This window comes from Notechis scutatus, chromosome 2 (assembly GCF_049901735.1).
Source record: "Notechis scutatus isolate UNSWTSFEM ecotype Mainland chromosome 2, rNotScu1.2, whole genome shotgun sequence".
Taxonomy (NCBI): Eukaryota; Metazoa; Chordata; class Lepidosauria; order Squamata; family Elapidae; genus Notechis; species Notechis scutatus.
The window spans coordinates 103,428,331-103,449,839 of record NC_142010.1 but is presented as its reverse complement, the minus strand read 5'-3'; the positions used below and the strand labels follow the sequence as shown (position 1 = coordinate 103,449,839).

The window sequence follows — 21,509 nt, the reverse complement described above, 5'->3', positions numbered from 1 at the left end:
CAACCGATGCCTGAAAGGTACACGTGAAAGTCAACATCGAAGGCCAACAATGCGAGATGGAGGTGGACTCCGGCTCGTACCTGTCTATGGTATCATGGAACACACTTAAGAACCTGATACCAAGCATATGAAGAAAGGAACTAGAGAGCCAAAGACTGACCTTGAAGGACTACCAGGGGAACAGGATCCCGTAGTTGGACTCGGACACTTCCAAGTTAAATTCAGAGAACACACGGAAATCCTCCCATTAACAATTGTAGACCGGGATCGCCCAAGCCTATAGGGACTCGAATGGTTCACGCCTCTGGGAATCGGAGTGACCGGAATCAACAGCATCACCGAGACCGACTGGGAGGAGAACCTGATGAGGGATTTCCAGGACGTGTTCGACGGCAAATTAGGCAAGTACCGAGGGTCCCCTATTTCATTTAATTTGAACCCAAACATAGCCCCAATCAGGTTAAAGGCAAGGCGAGTCCCTTTCGCACTAAAACCGAAGATCGATGAGCAATTGGATAAGCTCATCACACAGGGGGTATTGGAACAAATAGACCGCGCATGGTGGGAAACCCCAATTGTGACTCCGATAAACCAGATGGGTCCGTGCGCATCTGCGGAGACTATAAGGCCACCCTCAACCACGCGCTACAACAAAGCGCATACCCCGTTCCAGTGGTACAACACCTTCTTCACTCGTTGGGGGAAGGAAAGGTCTTCGCAAAGCTCGACCTTGCCCAAGCGTACCAGCAATTGCCAGTCAACCCCGAAACGGCGGAGGCACAAACCATTGTGACTCACAGGGGGGCATTCAGATGCAAAAGGCTACAATCTGGAGTCAGCGTGGCCCCAGGGGTGTTCCAAAACTTGATGGAGCGCCTATTACAGGGAATCAAAGGGGTGGTGCCATACTTCGACGATGTGCTGGTATCAGCTAAGGACAAAAACCAATTGGAAAGCTGCCTCAGGGAAGTTTTACAGAGATTTAAAGAGGCGGGAGTCAAAGTAAAAAAAGAAAAATGCCAGCTAGCCACCGAGAAAGTTGAATTCCTGGGGTACCTAATAGATAAAGAAGTAATCCACCCCACTGAAAAGAAAGTCAAAGCTATCAAAGAAGCCCCCAGACCAAAAAAACAAAACAGAGCTACAAGCATTTTTGGGACTCATTAACTTTTATAATGTCTTTTTGCCGCAGAAGGCAATGACGGCGGAACCATTACACAGATTGCTGGATAAGACAGCTACCTGGACCTGGGGGTGACGAGAAGAAGCTGCATTCCAGGGAATTAAAGATTTGCTGACATCCGAATCTGTGGTAATGCAATACAGCGACACCCTGCCTCTGACAGTCACCTGCGACGCATCACCGTTCGCGTCGGGGCCATACTCAGCCACACACTACCCGATGGGAGAGAAGCACTGGTCGCGTTCTACTCCAAAACACTGTCCAAGGCAGAGAGAAATTACAGCCAGTTGGACAGAGGCGCTGGCAGAGATCACGGGAGTCAAAAGATTCCATGAGTACCTCTACGGTAGGACCTTCTCACTTATTACAGATCACAAACCACTCTTGGGGATACTCGCAGGGGACAAGGCCACCCCAAACATATTGTCACCACGGAGGACAAGGTGGTCCGAGTTCCTTGCTGCTTATAGCTACAAATTAATCCACCAGCCAGGGAAGAGCATATCACACCCCGACGCCTTGAGCCGTTCCCCCCTACCTGAACTGGAAGACGACCCGGCACCAACCACATCCACACTACAAATTGAGACTCTACCAAACCTACCCATAACCGCGGCAGACATCGCGAAAGAAACCGCAAGAGAAAAAAGACTGGCGCGGATTTTAAACTGGGTAGGTAAAGGGTGGCCAGAAACCAATACGGACGAGACTTTTAAACCGTTCCGAGTCAGACAAACAGAGCTCTCAATGTTAAAAGGTTGGATACTGTGGGGGGATTGGGTAATCATACCGGAAATACTTCAGGAACAAGTACTAAATATATTGCATGAAGGACACCCGGGTATCGTAAGAATGAAAGCCCTGGCCAGGTGTTATGTATGATGGCCAGGGATGGACAAGGATATTGAGAAATGGGTAGGAACATGCACATAATGCCAACAATCCAGATCTACAGCCCCTGCTGCACCTGTGCTCGACTGGGAAATGCCAAGGGGGCCCTGGTCGAGGATACACATAGATTTTGCAGGGCCGACAAAAGGACACACATTTTTAATAACAGTGGACGCTTACTCAAATTGGTTGGAGGTAAGCGCCATGAACTCCACAACAACAGAGGCCATCATCAGACAGCTGAGGAAGCTGTTCGCCTCACATGGGTTGCCAGATCTATTGGTTTCAGACAACGGGCCGCAATTCACGACATTGACATTTGAAAAGTTCCTCACCGAACAGTGCATAAGGCATGCCTTGACAGCGCCGGGTCAGACGGATACGAACAGTCGGGCGGAATGCATGGTTCGGTATATGAAAGAGACCATAGAGAAACTAGGCATGGGGGACATCCAAGAAAAAATCTGCAAAATGCTAACTATACAACACATCATACCTAACACCATGACAAATAAAAGCCCAGCAGAACTATTGATGGGCAGAAAATTAAGATCGCACCTAGATAGGTTACACCCCACATACAGCCCTGCAAAACCACCAGACTCCTCCAGTAAGCACCGCACATTCAGAACGGGGGACCTCGTCTACGCAAAAAATCTCACGGGGGATCCACTTTGGATACCGGCTAAAATAACACAGATAACAGGACCCCGATCATACAGACTAGAGACTGAGGATGGAAGAAACTGGAGGAGACACATAGATCAACTGAGATCACGAACACTAGAAAGAAACACTAACAAACCTAGGTGCGATGGAGAAGAACACACACACACGCCAGAACCACAGCAAACATTAAAAAATAATAATAACCAAATCAGAGAGGGGGGAGACTTCTCAAACGCAAATAAAAGGGGAGGGGGAAACCCTCCACTAACACAAGAAACAACACAACAAACTCCAACAATAAACCGCAAACCAACACCACCAGTAGCCCCAGTAAGAAACCACAACTACTTACCTGAAGATGACTTCGGTAGAAAGGAGCAGGCAGCGGAAAGCCAACACGAAGCCACTCCGGAAGGGAGCAGCCGAGCCGACTCAACCAGCCCAGGTAGACCGGGTGGGAGCGGCATGGCTGACTTACCCTTCCAGGAGGTTCCACAGAGAAGGACAGGAGAAACAGCGATCCCGTCCGAACCGTCCGAAGACAACAACGCAACTGAGCTGCACAGGTCAAGTAGACACCATAAAAGCCCCGCCTACTTATGTGACTACGTAACATAGGTTGGACTAAACCAAGTGGGGAGGGGTGTTCTATATTAGCATACTTGTAATACTGCCTTCTGATTGGTCCACTGATACTGCCTACTGATTGGTCCGTTTGCCCTATTCTGATTGGCCCATATTGCTACCTTGTGATTGGTCCACCTGAACGGCGGGAGATTCAAGGAGCCGTCATTGGCCGCGAGCTGCGAGCAGCCGCTATAAAAGAGGCTGCCGCGACTCTGCAATTTGAGCAGATTCTGAGAACTAAATAAAGACCTGAAAGTCACACTGGTCTCGAGCCTCTTTTCCCCACGATCTAACACATTGCTTGTCATTCAAACTGCACTTCAAGGGGAAAAGAGAGTTCACATGAAGTTGATAGTTATAGAACAACTCTGCCAGTTGTTCTATATGATCCTACTCAGGCTTTACTCCATTTTTTTTGTACTCCCCAACTTTTCTTACACAAGTTTGGAAGGAATGAAGTTGACCCTCCTGGTTCAACATTTGGTGTATGTCTTTCTCAGTGAGGGAAGGCTCTCACTGCAAAAGCCACTCTTGGTGTCATACAATAACTAGGTTCACTTGGCATTGCTGTCTCTGCTACTAATCTGGTGTAAACACTTATCACTGGCAGTATAAAATCACAGGTGACCCAGCCAGATGGGGGGACCATGACTGTTACTTCCTGCTGTCCCCACCCCTAAATCATACCACTCACTTTGCTATGGTCTACACCAGAGGTCTCCAACCTTGGCAATTTTAAGACTTGTGGACTTCAACTCCCAGAATTCTCCAGCCAGCAGAGCTGGCTGGAGAATTCTGGGAGTTGAAGTCCACAAGTCTTAAAATTGCCAAGGTTGGAGACCTCTGGTCTACAGGAATTACCGGTGATACCTTGCTTTCAGACATTATATTGCTAGTTGATTTTTAACACTTACAGGAAGCCACAACTTTCCACATAGCCAATACTTTAACTGCTAAACACAGTGATTCTATACCAGGGGTGGGCAAACTTTTTGGCTCAGGGGCCTCATTGACTTTTAAAATTTGACAGACGGGCCGGGTCAGCACAAGATACGATACATATAAAAAAAATGCAAAATCTCCGCAAAATCAAGTCACTGCGCCTAATGCGTCACCTGGTGTCGAAATGCCTGTCATTACAAGTCAAAATCAAATGAATGCAATCATTCAATCTTTCACATCAAACCTTAATTCTGTACCAATCTTCGGCGGGCCGGATTAAAAAGACCAACGGGCCGGATGTGGCCCGCGGGCCGTAGTTTGCCCACCCCTGTTCTATACAGTTAATGTATTTGTATCATTATTTGTCTTGCATCCACATGCTCCTTATCACTCACAGCAAATGTCTGTGTGCATGCATATTTTTCATCTACAACCTGATTTTGCTTTCTTTGTACATATTCTCATCAAAAATTTAGCAGTGGCAATTTTGAATGCTGAATTCATAGCAGTTCCAAGTAAAACCCACACATTCTGTAAATTATAAATATTTTCTCTCACTGGGTCATGGTATTTAGGAGAGAAGTTGCTCCCAGCTATGATAAGAAATAGTACCATCACTCTTTCTGTGTGTGCATGTATGTATTTCAATGAGTTGTGATGATCCAATCCACAGTAGCAAAAGAAGGGGGTTAAGTCATCCTTTGTTTCAAGCTCACTCTCTATGAAACGGTAAGGAATGAAACTGTACTGTTATATTGACACCCAGTAGTTAGTAATGTAGTATTTAAGTATTAGAGCTGGACTGAGCATTGGGCAGATTCAAATCCCATTCAAACTTGGAGCTCCCTCAATGATTATCAGCTAATCACTTTCTCAACTTCAAAAAGTGAGGTAGAAATATTCCAAATAAATAATATCTGTGGCATTTTGACAAGTGTCAGCAAATAAAACCTAAAATTTGATTAAATAACTGGGGCAACACTAAAGGAATTTAGAGGAAAAGAATTTAAAGAGAAATATCAGAGATAGATTATTTTGATCTCTTTAAAATTCTTCTGTAAATACTCCTAGAGTCACTTTAAATTTCTGAGTTGTCAGAGGAATTAAGGGAGCTTCAAATGATCCGTGGCCATTTGCAAACACTTCCCCAATTCTTCATATTGGTTAAGATTCTTATGTTCCTCCTTAGCATTTAAGTTTGTTCTCAGATCTCAATGTCACTATTGAAAAAAAAAAGTAGAAAATGGCAGTTGCCTTCAAAACGGCTTCTGAACAGGACCATCCCATGAGCTGCTGCTAAAAAGACACCAGTAACCTCATTGCCCTTGAAGTTGATTGATTTTTTAAAAATCCAGATCCAGATCATCATGTTTTGATCATCTGAAAGATGAGAGAAATAATCAAGCATGTGTACAATTATCTGACCAGAATTTGATTAGATTTGCCTTTCCTTCATCCCTATCTCATAGAAGCATTTTGCATTTCATTTTTTTCCCTTTTAGGTTCATGTCAAATATAGCTCCTGCCTGGACCTGTAGGTTTGCTGAAGTTTATTCAACATTAATTTTTAACCACCTCTTAGAACCAGGTACTTCTTTCTGTGTCCATGGTTCAATTTCCATTCGAGTGAAACCATCTTTTTTGAGTTGTAAGTTTAATTACACTTGAACAAACTTATTTCTGGGTAGAATTACTATAATGTTTAAATCTTAAGCAAACTCATTAAGGAGAACATGAGAAGCCATGTTGAGTCCTTTTCAGAGTAAAAGGCTGTGGGATTGTTCTGGATAAGGAGCTGCCCACAGGTGCGTGTGAGAGTGTAAGAGTGGAGGTAGAAATGCCTGAATCTGGTTTTGAGCTTGTGATGTAGTTCAGTTTGAATCCTTGATACAATGCTCACAGTGATGAATCAGTATAAATAATTTGCACATATTCCATCCTCTCCCAGAAAATCTAGTAAATTAATTAGGAGGGCAGCTCAAATTATGGATATTAAAACATTCCCCTAAATTTAAACACATAGTTTCAACTGGTAATTCACTATCCTTGTAGTGCCAAGATATTTTTTTTTTAATCACTTTGAATGTCAAATTTGTCAGTAGTGAGTCTACAAGAAATCATTTGCTGCTAAACTTTGGAAGCCTTCTGCCAGTAAGTCACTGTTTTCTCTAAAAATATGTATGAATCAATCCGCATGTTCTCAGGCCTTCAAGGAACTTCAGGGGAAAAAAAAGGCTACCTCCCATATAATCTAATACAACCCCAACGCCCACAATGCAATTATAAATAAATTATTCAGTACTTTTCTTATACTCAGCCTACTTCACCCTCATTTAAATTATAGAGCCCTTAACATAGATCTAATGTTGAAGAAGGCCTGGTAGAATACTGAGTGCAACCCTATCTTTAATACCAAAAATCTAGAATTATACTGTTCTCAGTATCAGTCATCCCATTAAACACACTTTCCAGAAATGGTCTTGAAGATCTCCAGAAAAGAAGAATCCACCATTCCTTAAAGGACTTATTTTATAAGACAAACTGTTCACTGTTAAGAATTTTTTCCTAATGTTGAATCAAAATCTATTCAGCTGAACTCAGCCATTCCATAGAGTCCTGGGGCAGAAGATAACCAAGTTTCTTCTTTGTGACAGTCCGTAAGGCCTATAATCCATGCCCATGGATTATTGTGCTTAGATAGCCATATTAGATTAAACACATTTTTATAGAGGAAGATTTTCAGGTGATGTGTTGAATGAAAGGTGTATTGATTAAGAGTTAAGCAAGTTGCTGGGCTTGAATGAAGGGCACCCAAGAGTCAAATCCCCACTCAAGTATGAAGCTTACTGGGTAACTACACCAGTGACCCTTTCAACCTTATTGGGGAGTTGTCTTATTGGGGAGGTGGCCAGGATATTAAAATAAATAAATAAAATAAATAGCATAGCATACCATAACATAAACCTAACTTACCTAAAAAGGAAATTGTGGAGATAAAATTGTAAATCTTCTCCCCACACATGCACCCCAACTATTCATCACCAACACCATCTGAATTAAAGTTGATAAGAAGTGACTGTTAAAGAAAGATGACACAATCTTTGAATTTATTGACCATGCATCCACAGTTTCGTTGTACTTGTACAATGACAAGTTCTTCTTCTTCTTCTTCTTCTTCTTCTTCTTCTTCTTCTTCTTCTTCTTCTTCTTCTTCTTCTTCTTCTTCTTCTTCTTCTTCTTCTTCTTCTTCTTCTTCTTCTTCTTCTTCTTCTTCTTCTTCTTCTTCTTCTTCTTCTCCTCCTCCTCCTCCTCCTACCTCCTTTGCCTCTTCAATTTTGCTTTGCTGCTTTGCTGACAATTAAACTATTTGCAGCAGCAATATTTAAAACTATCCCTTATTTTTTTGAAATAACTATTGTACAATCAATCACAATAAAGAAACAGGCTAAGTAAGGGGGTGGAATTCTGCATTGTGTGCCAATTCCAAAAGCAGTTGGAGAATTATCATTATCATTATCATTATTATTATTGTTATTATTATTTAATTAATGTTCATGCACTTAGAAGGTTCCTGGATAGCAAGGATTTGTTCCTTCAGTACACTGACAAATTCTTCCAAACAAATGACACATTCGGAAATAGGAGAACCTCCAGAGATTTAACAAACAGTCCAAATTCTGTCACCACAATTCTACTGCAATCCTTTTCGCATCTGTTATTTCCATTCACCTGGAATTGTGCCAGGAGTGGGCAAACCCAGGAAATGATACCCTGGTTTCTCCTGTATTACTACACATCAGGACTCTGCTCAGATCTTTTGGTCGCGGAGGTTGCCTGTCACTTCATTTCAAATGAATGCACACGGAACATTTGGAGACCTTTTGACAGCGGGGAAAATGGGAGGTTTCCCTTCCTTTTCTCCAGTATTCGATTTAAGACAAAGTCTCTGTTATTGGCGAAAAGGCAAAACCTGAATTCTTCATCGACCTGACATGCCAAGGAATGACTTCCCACTCCCACCCTCCCGCATGATGGCATGCAAAGACCGCCGCTATCTCCAAAATAGAACCTATTGGCGCAGTCAAACTTGCACGCCACAGTTGCTCGCGGGAGCTCTTTCTGGGCGCCTCGAGTTCAGTCCGCAACTTCATGCCAAACGCTTTCCTCTTTCACGTGTGACAAAACAGGGGTTTTCCGCCCGCCCCCCATTTCACACTCTGGGAAGAAAGAAATCTCCCGGCTCAGACGGACGCCGGTCTCTTTCCCGCCTCTGAGCAAGGCTTCTTGTCGCCCTCAGGCGAGACGGGGGAGAGCCCTCAGCGCAGCCGTGCATCCCGAAAAAGCGTGGCTCTGTGTGGAGGATCGGAGCGGGACGGGGGTCTTTGGGCCTGGGCTGGGCTTAAGGGGCCAAGCTCAGTCTCCCGCTTAGCCCACACCCCGAAACCCACTGCCTTTCTCCGGCCTCTGGCTGCACGGGTTGCGATTTCTTCGCAGGGGACCGGGACTGGGCGGGCCGAGGGAGGCGGTGGCCACTCCTCTTGAAGCCTCTATAGCTGTCCCCGCCCGCTCAACAGCAGCAGCAGCAGCAGTAGCAGCTCCTCTCCAGCCCGGGCGTGCAACAGCGGCGGCGCAGGGAGCTCCGGCCAGTGCGCGGCGACACGGATGCCCAGCGCGGCGCCTCCGCAGTGCTCCCGCTCCGCCCCGGCATGGTAAGTGAAGGAGGGAATGCATGCCGACTTGGGGACAAGGGCATTGGGCGAGAGAAAGAGAGAGCGAGAGAGAGAGCGAGAGAAAGGGGACGAGGGGTACTGCAGTCTTTGCTGGCAGCCTGGTTCTGCCCGAGCGTGGCTACTGTCCGTGGTGCTCCGTCTCGCCGGGGATTGTCGCGAGGGAATTCCCTCCCCGAACTGGTTGGTATCCGAACAGCTTCGTTCGGGCGTTGCTAAGTCCCGACGGCGTAGCAATCATTTCCCGCCCCCTCTTCTCCTCGTGGCCCCGATCCCGATCTGGGTGGGAGGATTCTTTTTTTTTTCTTCTTTTTTTTCTTTTTTCTGCCCCAAAGAGACCTTCTGCGCTTCTTCTGGACAGTTCTGGCCCTTCCCTCCCTCTTCAATTCGGAGTCATAGTAGGCCCCCTTGGGGGCAACTCTAGCATCCTTTTAGCACTGTCCCAGCTTTTTTCTCCCCACTCCTCTTTGCCTGGGCAGGTAGCCTCTGATGTTTCCTTCTCTCCTGTAGCCCATCACTGGAAGAGCTGTGACAAGGAGGTCAGGACTCCGAGAAGAGCCCATCTTTGCCCTGAAGCAGCCGAGTAGTGCCTCTTGTTTCTTATCAGGATGAAGTGAAGTGCCAAATTGCTCCTCTTCAGATCCATGGAGTGGCAGGACCAAGGTTCTTGATTGGACTGGGCTGGGCAGAGCCCCCCACCTCCTCTGTTCTGCTCTTTCAGCTCACCATGGGGTGGAGGCATCTCCTCTTGCTTCTACCATTGGCTTTGTATGTCCTGACACTACTTCTGACCACCCAGGCAGCTGGGCCCCCACGGACGCCCAAAGGCAACCGGACACAGGGGGCAGGAGCCTCTCGGAGACCTTACAAGCCAGCCAAGGAGCAACTGAACCAATCCCTAACCAGCACGGCCCCTTCTTCTGTGCAAACCAGTGGTGGAGGAAGCCGTGGACGCAGTCCTGGTGTAGGGCCAGCAAAGGTCCCCTCCAGCAGCAGCAGCAGCAGCAGCAGCAGCAGTGCAGGCAGCTCCAGCCCAGCGTATGAGACATGCATGGGTTACTATGATGTGAGTGGGCAGTGGGACAAAGAGTTTGAGTGCAACAATACTCAGCAGGATTTTCGCTACTGTTGTGGCACCTGCTCTTTCCGCTTCTGCTGCAACAAGCGTTCTAAGAAGCTCAATCAGGACAAGTGCCGAAATCAGGACCCCCGTCCTAGCACAGATCCTATGACCCCTGCCACCAAAAATGATGGACCTGGAGATATACCCAATGGGTATGACCCTAATGAGGACAACACAAATGCCACCGTCTACATTTCATGTGGGGCCATTGCCTTTGTTGTCATTGCGGGCATTTTTGCTAAGGTGGCATACGACAAAGCACGACAACCACCACAGGAAATGAACATCCACAGGTGAGAACAGAGTGTGGACCCCAGTGCCTTTTTTTTTTTTCACTTTCCACAATCTGAGCAATGAGTGTGCACTGATGTGAGTGAAATATTTTCACTCCAAATACTATCATCCTATGACGGGAAGAAATCCCCTTTCTCACAGAAACACTGTTGCCTTTCCCAAGTTGGCTTATGACAGTAAACGCCACTTTACTGTCTTATAAATGGGATGATTGGTTTTCTTGTTCCTCTGTGCAATCTGTTCTCCTGCGGGAAACGAAAGGAGTTTCCTTTAGTATACTTGAGACATTGTCACCTGCTGTTCTTCAGGGGTCCTTGTTTCCCTATAGAGAAACAAACGTGCAAAACCTCATATAAGTTGTCTTACCTCCTGGTATCATGGAGATCCTCATTTCTTACCATTTATTTTGTTCAGAATTAGCATAGTAATTCTTCTGTACCAGCCTTGCCCAGCTAAGCATCCTCCAGAAATTTTGGACTAAAACTCCCGTCACCCTTACCCAAAATGACACATTGGTTTCAATGATGGGAGATTTTGTCCAACATATCTAGAAGGTATCAGGTTAGGGATAGCAATTTTACACCACACTGTTCTATTCCTTCTCTTTTTATTAATAGGAACAATTGGGAAAAGTAGATTTTAGTATCTCCCTCTGAAAAAGATGACGTTATTAGCATTAGACATAATACCACTACTGCAATACTGAGTATTATCATACCCATAGCATATTTTTAAATAATCCAATTAAAAATCCTCATATTTTTCATTAGTTCATAGAATTGTAGAGTTGAAAGAGACCATAAAGATCATCTAATCTGACTCCCTGCAATATGCAGGAACATCCAAAAAGCCTCTTTGAGAGGGAGCTGTTCAGCCTCTTCTAAACACCACCAAAGATGGAGAACTTCCATAGAAATACTATTGTTACAATGAGATAAAGTCTTTTTTTTAAAAAAAAAAAAACTATATATACATAGGCATAGAAGAATAAAGTTTTTGAAATAACTTGCTCAAATGTGGATTATGAAGAGTTATAAAGTAAAACCCAATCATAAAGTTGAATAAAGATTTAGCTTATGGTAAATTTTACTCAACAAATAAATGAACCGTTTCTTTTGAATTAGGTAGCTGAACAGGAAAGAGTGAATTTTATCTAAAACTCAGCTACCTAAAACCTGCTACAGTTTGAAGAGCACCCTCTAAATAGAAGGTGTAGGTGGCTGAGTTCTGTATTAATAACAAATTATTTAATAGCCCAATTTTCACAAGCAGCTAACAAATTTGGAGACCTTACTTCATTGGCTTTGAAATAAATATTGTCCAATGATTTCTTAAAAATCAAGTCTTTTAAAGGTTCATAGCTGCAAACCTCTTAGTGAGGTCTGAAATTGACAACTTTTAACAAATGTTAATCTTTATTCTATTTCTATTTTCATGCAACCTTGAAATCTGTATTTACCTTTAGGCACTAACATTAATTTATTTTACCCTAACAACAAAGCACAGAATTACATAATATCAAGCAGACTTAAAATAGGAAAAGAGTTGTTCACTTTTAACAATATATAAACCTTTCAAAGCTTTATTTCTCTCAAAGAAATGAGGGAAATATTTCATTCCTCATTGAAATACATCTTTGTATCATTCTTTCTAAAACCATAAGAATTAGGTTCTCTCTTGTTTTGTAGCTTTCAAAACAGTTCAGATTGCTGTTAATCAGACACTTTTTTATATAGCTTTAAATCTTAAACAGGATGTTCCCATTTTCTCTCTTTTAAAGTTTGTAGCTATTGCATCTTCCTGTTAAACACTCAACAGTTCCCCCTACCCCCAATTGATGAAACTGCACAAAACTCTCTGGGCTATTTGCTACAAGTTCTATCTATTCTTCCCAAGGTTATAACACTTTCCCTATATTTTTAAATCCCTATTTAAGATTTTCTTTCCTCCTCTTTAACTCCTGTTAATTTTGCATCCCCCTCCACCAACCCAACTAAAAGCATGCTTGTACAATTGCATATTCACTTTCACCCCATTCCTGAATTCTGTCTGAAACTTTCACACTTCCTAGGGTGCCTGATTTTCTCCTGCACTCTGTGTCCTGCTAGTTTTTGTTTACTCTAAGTGCTACATAAAGTGGAACATTTCCTCCTTGCACTTCTAAAAGGATTAATCTCTTTTTCTAAGCCAGCTTCTTCTTCTTTATGTTGTGGAGAGGAGACCCATGTTGGATTTTTGTTGTTGTTGTTCAGTAGTTAGAACTGCTAGAAGTCCTCCATGTTTCTGTTTTGAGCACGTTGAGGCATTCTAAAAGTGAACATTTGAATGATTAAGGTGGTACTTGATACTTTTTTTGGGGGGGTCTTTAAGTATAATAACAAAAGAAAACTACTTTCCCTCTGTGGAAATGTTGCATAGCAGAAATACGTTTTAACTGGGAAAAGTCAGGTGCCCTTCATTTTACCTCTGTGAATGACAAGTACTCTTACATCTGACATGAATTGTTGAGATGGGACTTTCAAATGTAGGATTTGGGGTGTATGTGTCACTCAAGTGTAAGTAAGCTAATTTGTAGTGAGCAATTTTTTGAAAATATGTAATAGAAGCAATCATGACAGAGAGGAGCAGCTGCCTTTGCATGATTATCTTTCATTTAAATCATCAATTAAATATTGTGTATGCTGAAAGACTTGACACCAGCTTATTAAATGAAAAGCAAGTGTATCTTACCCAGTGCATAGAATACAGTATCAGCATTCTGCTCAGTAAAATCTCAAGCAAGACTACAAAAAAGCCCAAATTTATCACATCTATTCCCTCCACAACATCCGCCACCACGCAAGCAAATCTGGAAAAGTTGAAAATATTCTCTTATTTCATTTTTCTCATTTACCCACTACTATATTATACACAATGAAGGCAACTCATCAGCTGGTATGCACACATTTTTCTTACAGTCTTAAGCTTTGCATGTGAAGGCTTATGCTAAAACTGAATTTTAATTTGAAAACACTTGGCTCTTAGTCAGTGCCTTATGAGTATTGGCATGCATGCATACACACAAATACACACACACACACAGAGGGAGAGAGAGACATCCCACATGCACACACTAATAATATTAAAAACTTCTGTCAGCAATACTGTGAAATATTACTGCATTAACTTCAGTAAATATTAGGAAGAATTGAGAATATTGTCTTATGGGACTCAAACACCTCTTTTTGTTTTATTAATCCTTTTGCTAAGACCAGCACATCTCAGTAGGTAAATGGCATTCTTGATGAATCTGGAAATATATGTGTGCTTCTCTTTCCCATATTTTTTTATAATGCCAGGAGCAGTGGCATTACAAAATATCTCATCAAAATCACATGAAGCCTTATCAACCCTGTCTAAACTGCCTCTTGTCATTTCTATTCTTAGATGTTCTTTTCACTTTTAAAATATGTTTTTAAACGCTGAAATAAATCACTTGTATGGAGATCAAGGATCTAAAAAAATGAATAATTATGTTTTAGAAAAAAATAGATCTTTGGATTTTTAAAATTATTATTAGTGTAGAGAAGATGACAAAAGATTATATTGTTCAGAGACATTTAACCTACATTTCATCAACTCTGGTAAATCTATTTAAATATTAAAAGCCATTTACCAGTTACAAGGGTATATATATCATGGTATGCATGGTATATCACAGGGTGTTCAACTTTTGCCAGCAAAAGATCACTCAGACTTGTACAACATATCAAGGGCCATATTTCAAAGCACAAGTTCTGAGTGGCTTGATTGAAGTAGATATGTTAAAATAAATTGCAGAAATTAAGATTGTAAGGACAGTTCGGATATTGCTAACAGTAACTTTTCAAATCCTAAAGAATCTATTTTGTCCTTTCAAATCTCTTAAAGCTCATTCTGGGAGCTGCCAAAAGAATGCTCATAGTTCCCATGAAGTCATGGAGCCTACTTTTCTCATATGAATGTATTTCTTCCTTAATTTTAAAAAGAATAAAATCATGTATGGTCAGGATCCATATGTTCTTAAGTCTGAGGAGATGAGATTTCCATACTTTTTAGATCTTTCAGTTCTGTGCAGGCCAGTTATGTCTTGGGATGATCAAGCAGGGAGAAAAAATTGGGGCTGATGGAAATACATTCTTCTCCACACATACTGGTCACTTATATTAGGCTAAGCTTAATATCTGGAACCAGGTAATCTTTTTGCAACTACAAGCTGAATTTTTAGAATTGAGGGTATAGTAAATAAACTGCTTGCTACAAAGGGAAGTCAGTGGTTTTGGATTAAATAACTGATTTTAGGTGAGTTAATATTTTCACCAATTTCAAAGGGAGTAAAATCAATTCTAAATTATAATGAATATCATGTATATAAAAGTATTCTAAGGATGTATATAGATACTATAATGATTCTTATTTAACTCTAGGGGAAACAATGTTAGCTCAGTCTGAAGGATTCTTAAGTAAAGGCCTGTTTTTGTTGGAGACATAACTGTATATGATAGGACCAATATTGCTGGCAGATTTTGTGATATTTTGTAATTCACAGTTTCTAAGAAAAGTATTATTGTGTGTCTTAAAGAAGCAGCATGTTCAACATTGAATGGTATCATTGTCCGCTGACAGTCCTGGGTGACTTTTTGAAATGTTAAGATTAGGGAACTGCTGACATTGGTCTGTACGCACATTTTCTAGCATTTCACTTTGTCACTTTTTTACATATAAAACATAAAAGGATACAAGTGTTGAGCAATGCATTGGTTGGAGTTTTGAGTATATAGAGAAAAACAAAGTGTTAGAATTAAGAACTAAGATTTTTAATATTTTTATTGAGGAAATAACACAGAGAAATAAAGTATACAAAGTAAATGGTACAATGACATTGTAATTGCTTGAACTGATCTATCACAAAGATATGCACAATTTAAATTGCTAATGTTAGCAGAAGCACAATTATGTACCTGACTTATTCATGTGGGTAAGAGTAAATATTTTCATATTGTTTTAACAAACAATAGTACATTTTTTCTCTAGCGTTTGCTAAATTGTCTCAACTCTGTTATATATTTTGAAATATCCTTCAGCCTAGTGCTGAAGGATAAAAGTGACACAATGCTTCTCATTTCAATGTCAGCAATTGAATAGTGTTCTATATCACACATGGAGATAGCAAAGTAACTGAGAGCGTACAGGACAGTGTGAAATATTTAGGACTTTGCTTTGAATACTTCATTACTGGTCCCTAGAAATATCTGTTTGAGGCAGCCACCTTGCTCAAACTAGACTTGAGTATTTGTTATGGTTACTTTGAAAAAAATCATGTTTTATTATGTTTATCAAGGTGTACTTTTGAATCTCATCTTACTTTTTAGACAGGAACAGACTGTTCACCCAGTCTAAACATCTTCTGGACTATGTCTGTAAGCCTGGATGTCTGTTGTGAGTTGTTTTCTGGATCTTACCATCCTTAAAATGATATGGATCCTAAATCTCCTGTTAAAACACAAAGTCCAAAAAAAAAAAAAAAACCTATGAATTTGTCTCACCTTCTCACCACTCACAGGTCTCCCAGCCTTTCTAGGCAGCTTGCACATGTGAATGAAACAAAGACAATTGCTTTTAACTATTCCATTTCTTTTAAGTTGGCAGTGAAATTCAACTGTAATGTCCATGCTTTTCTAGTTATAGATTGGAAAGTTATGCACCACCTTTCTCCTATTGTAAAATATCTGTCCTAACAGTACTCTTTATCAGTCAAAGCGTTGGGAGTGGGGGTGGTAGGGTTTGTTCTACCATCGAATCTTGTACAGAATCCTTGGAATTTGTTCTGTTAAGCTTAAACATTCTCATCTTTAATTTGTTCTAGTGCCTAGACTTGGATCCCATCAATGATGCCAATTAAGTCACAGAGAGAATTGTGAAGAGGTTCATTGCACTCCTCTTTCTCCCACCTGAGAGAATTGTCTCTTGCTTTGAGAACCTTCTTTTGTTTAGACTTAAAAGTTTTCATTCTGATATTCTTTCAGGTACTGCATAAGCAGAACAACTTATTTTCCCTCTATGGCCAGCTTTCAGTAGACTTACAGATGTTCTTTCATATCGTTATGATATGGCACAAATCTATATAGGAACATATAGAAATCAATACATGGCAACTGTATAATAACTTTTGTAACTAAATGACGGCAATATGAAACCAAATCTGATGAACATCAGCTCATGTAGGCAGTCCTTGCTTAACATCTATAGTTAGGACCAGCAACTTCTTGCTGTGCAACGCAGCTGTTAAGTGAAAAAACATGATTGCAGTGGACTTGCGACCTCACTTCTCCGGCAGCCATTAAGCAAATCCCCTCACAGTCATTAAGTGAGATATCATGTGACTGAGACTTGTGATTTCACTGCAAGGGTCTTCATTGACTCTGTCAGAACCAAATAGTAATTATATGACCATGGGATGCTCTGTTGGTCATAAATGCCCACTGGTTACAAAGGGCCTGAATCTCAATCATGTGACCATGGGGGCCCTGCAGAGGACATAAATGTGAGGACTGATTGCAAAGTTACTTTTTCAGCACCATTGTAACTTCATTTATTCTATGACTTCAAATTGTAACAATCACTAAATAAGACAATGGTTAAGCGAGGACTACCTATATATGATAAATTTGGCATTTTGATGCACAAATAATAAATATTGGATTACTGTTGGTACATACTTGTATTTTATCATATTCCTGCATCACTTAACAAATAGGATATGACCCAGATTTCAGATTTGGTACTGATGTGGAATAAACACATGCTCATAGAGTTTTCTTACTTCAAGTGTTTTCCTGAAATGTGTCAGCTTTATTTCTTGCTATCTCCCAAGTCAGTATCTAGATTATTTCCTTATTCTTCTGTTACAACAGAATTCCTATTGTAACCCTTAACTTGTACTAGCTTCTGTTTCTGAAATTTCTGTCAGATCTAAATCTTTTGTCCCCATAAGCCCAGTCTGTTTCAGTTTACATTAGTTTGCATCTGCTCTAAGGCAAATTGCAGATCATTTTATAATAGATGTGCACTGATATCCCTCATTACACTCCTCTTGCACTGTCAGGAATTTTGCTGGATGTCTTACATCACACATTATTTCCAGTTGACATTTAGATATGAACCTATAGGAGTTCCACCATCCCAGATTAGTTTACTGTTTGATTTACTTATACTTTGTGGTCTTCTTGCACCATTTGTAAAGGCACACTTGCAAACTTACTGGGCATTGGTAATCATTGTCCGTGGTTGCTGAGGAAGGTAATACTCTGTAGATTTGTTTAATGCTGCTACTTGTCTGTACCTATTTACCTAAACCAGCAACAGGTAATCAATATACCACCACCACCACCACCATCATCATTTTAGCCACTATGTATCCATAGCCTTTTCCACCTGTTTCCAACCAATATGGTCATGAGCTTTCTTTTGTCAATTGGGCCTGCAATACTTGTTTATATCATCAATCCATCTTATTTTAGGATCTCGTAGACCCATTTTATCAATCCGGATCCATTTTATGGCTGCCTTGATCCACCTGCCATCAGTTGTTCTTGCAGTGTGACCAGCCCATTTCCATTTCAATTCTTTTACTCTCTTGATGATATTGTATACTTTTGTTTGTTCTCTATTCCATGTGCAGGTCTTTCTATCTTGTCATTCTTCAACATTAGGTCTGCTAACTAGAACTGATGGAATTGGAGTTCAGCAATACCTAGGAGCCCACATATTGTTCATTCTGGCTTTAGTTATTTCGAATATAGATATACATCATGTCAGAGTTATTACTTCACATTTGGGTATTAGCTGCAGGTGAGATATTAGTAATTAGGGGGCATTTCTGTGGCCAATTGGAACAGGACATGAAATGCAAAACAAAATCTCTGGCCATCTAAATTTATTTTGGGGAGGTGGGGTTGTAAGCAAGAGGAATATGATTCCAGTTTTCTACACATGTACTGCCCACAGTCATTACACTGCTGAGATGATTTTAAATGCCAGCTGTGTTTTCATTTCTGTCACTAGAATATAATGTATAATGCTGTTGTGCACTTTGGAATTTGTGTTGTCTTCCATTTAAACAACAATATTTTAATCTATATTCTTCCCTCACCAGCCTCAGTTATCTGAGTCTTTGAACTTGCTTTTCCACATAAAGACCTTTACTTATACACATACACATTAGCATATGCAAAAAAATATAATGGTACCTTGCTTAATGGGAATTGTTCCATTTTCACTGAGTATGCGTGGCAATTTGATTCTCTCGTTAATGTTTTTTTGCCCAATTTTTCAGCCTTTATATAATATGCAGAGGATAATATGTAGGAGTAAGCAGAAGCCACCTGATCCACTTCAAGGAGCCTGAGCCAGTGCTACAGAAATAACCTGATCTGCTCTAGCTTTGTGTGTGGGTAGTTCAATCCAACTTTATAACCAGATTTGAAGGATGATTCCAAAAAACAGATCAGTCCTCCCACAAGAATACATGGGAAAATCCCAAATGGCTGTTAACAATTTTGCTTTTCAACAAAAAGAATTAGATTTGCAAACAAGCTAACGTTCTAGTGGTTAATTTAGTGAGCTAACTCCTTTTAAATTCATTGGATTTTTTTTAAAAGCCTATACTTATTTTGAGATAGAATGTGCCAACATTTGCAGCTATAGAATCGCTTTCTGGTGAATATACCACTGCCAAATTTCAGATAAATATAAGAAAGTTTTGGGCAAAGGATAAGAGGGTGGTGAAAAATGATGCTGCCTTTTCCTGAATGTGGAAGCAGCTGATTGTCAGGAGGTGCCGAGGCAGTATAAGGGATACATTTTGTTCCGCCTCCCCGATAAAATAAATTAGTTGTTAGGCCTGGTCTGCTCGCTAATGCAGGTCAGAAACTTTTAAAAGAACTGTTGGGATACAATGTCCTTTGGAACAAAAACACAATCACTGGGGCAATCAAGGGGGGTCCATCTGTGATCTAATTACAAGTGTCATTCCTGATTTAGGAGAAGATGTGTCTATCATTGTATCTACTACTCTTTCTCTCTTCCCTCCATATCATGGAGTTTTATACAAGCAACAAAGCGTAGTTGATTGGTTTTAGCACAGCTGTTGCATCCATGCAATTTGCAAAATGCTCACATTTTTCAAATTGTGTTTCATGAAACCTTGTTAGCTGGATCAGGACAGGTTGAATACAAGCATTTTTGGTCCAAATTATTTCAGCCTGCCTTGGAACTTGAAATTCTGTCTAGTCTAATGTATATCTCCTGGAATGACATACAAAAATGTACATAATTAATTAATCACCTGGCTGTTCTTTCCACAGATGGTAAAAGAAGAAAATTGGATTTATCCATCAGTAATATTGTCCTTTTCCTTGTACCTTGTGTCTCACCTACCAAAAACTTAGCTAACAATTTGAATCCTCAAAAACATTAAGGAATATATAAAATTTAGAAATTGTATATATGGATTAAACAGATAATGTCTGTTTTCACAGTCTTCATAAAACCTCAGCAAAGCTGAGGCTAACTGTGGTTAACCTCAAAACACTTGTTGAACATTGCAGGTCAAATTATGCCTCCTTACTTCTCTAAATCTTCTATATATTATTTATCTCAAATTTGGTATACTATCAATTCCATATAGAAACTATACAATTTACATACAATATATCCAGAACATACAACCCTCTATCAAAAACTATAAACAAACTTTTCATCTCATTCCAACAACATGGCAAATTCAGCACTTTTCAGAATAGGTCTGTTTTGAACATTTATCTCTGAACCTTCTATCTGATTGATGGCATGAACATTACAAGAATAGTGCTGGTATATACTATATTTTATATAATTGATTCTTGAATGTATACATTACTGTGTCAGAAATTAAGGCACTTCTCCTCTAAGAAAAGCCGTGCTTACTAGCTGAAATAAGAGCTTTTTTTAAATTCCACTTTTATTAAGGTTATAAATAAGTCAAGGTGGCGAACATATCTAATACTCCTTCCTCTTCCTATTTTTCCCATCACAACAACCCAGTGAGGTTGAGTGACTGGCCCAAAGCCACCCAGCTGGTTTTTCATGTCTAAGACAGCTCTAGAAACCATAGTCTACTATATCACAGTTTCTACTACTGCAGTAGGATTATAGGTAGTCCTCAGCTCACATTATATCGCCCCGGATTTTCATCATAAGTGATAACTGTTGTAAGTCAAGGGACACTGTGACTGGATCTGATTTTGTGACTTTTTTTTTTGTGGTGATCGTTAAATGCATACGGCAGTTACAGGTAGTCCTCAACTTACATAGTTCACTTAGTGATCATTCAAAGTTAGAACAGCACTGCAAAAAGTAAATTAGGATTATTTTATACACTTATGGCTGTTTCAGCATTCCCATGGTCACGTGATTTACACATTCTGATGTTTAACCACTGACTCACATTTATGACGGTTGCAGTATCCCGGCTACATGTGATCCCCTTTTGCAACCTTCTGACAAGCAAAGTCAATGGGGAAACCAGGTTCACTTAACAACCGTGTTACTAACTTAACAACCGCAGTGATTCACTTAATAAATGTGGCAAGAAAAGTCGTAAAATGGGACAAAAACTTCACCTAAGCAATTTCTGGCTTAGCAACATACATTTTGGGCCCAATTGTGGTCATAAGTTGAGGACTACATGTATTAATTGAATATCTAAGTTAATGTATCATGTGGGTGTTTTTTATTGGAAACTGGTCAAGGCATTGTAAATCACGATCACGTGACTGCAGAATGGTGCAACTGGCCTTAAAGGTGAGCTAATTGCCAAGAGTCCAAAATGTGGTCATGTGCAGCCTTCGGAATGCTGGAACTGGATTGTAAGTAGCTTTGGAGGGCTCTGTCATAACTTCAAACAGTTGCTAAGTGACTAGTAGTTACGTGAGGACTATTCAGATGGATAGCAATTCCTCATTATTCAGAGGAACAGGTCTTTAAAAAAATCCCT

General features: G+C 40.6%; 1 protein-coding gene across 1 annotated transcript in view; it reads left to right on the top strand.

The window, feature by feature from the left end:
• The first annotated feature begins 8,874 nt into the window (after nucleotides 1–8,874).
• SHISA6 (shisa family member 6) overlaps nucleotides 8,875–21,509 on the top strand; it is a 379,433-nt gene continuing 366,798 nt past the window's right edge. Inside the window, exons 1-2 of the mRNA XM_087955657.1 lie at nucleotides 8,875–9,021; nucleotides 9,550–10,455. Coding sequence (XP_087811783.1) covers nucleotides 9,767–10,455 — 689 coding nt within the window. The 5' untranslated portion in view covers nucleotides 8,875–9,021; nucleotides 9,550–9,766. The remainder of the gene's footprint in view (nucleotides 9,022–9,549; nucleotides 10,456–21,509) is intronic.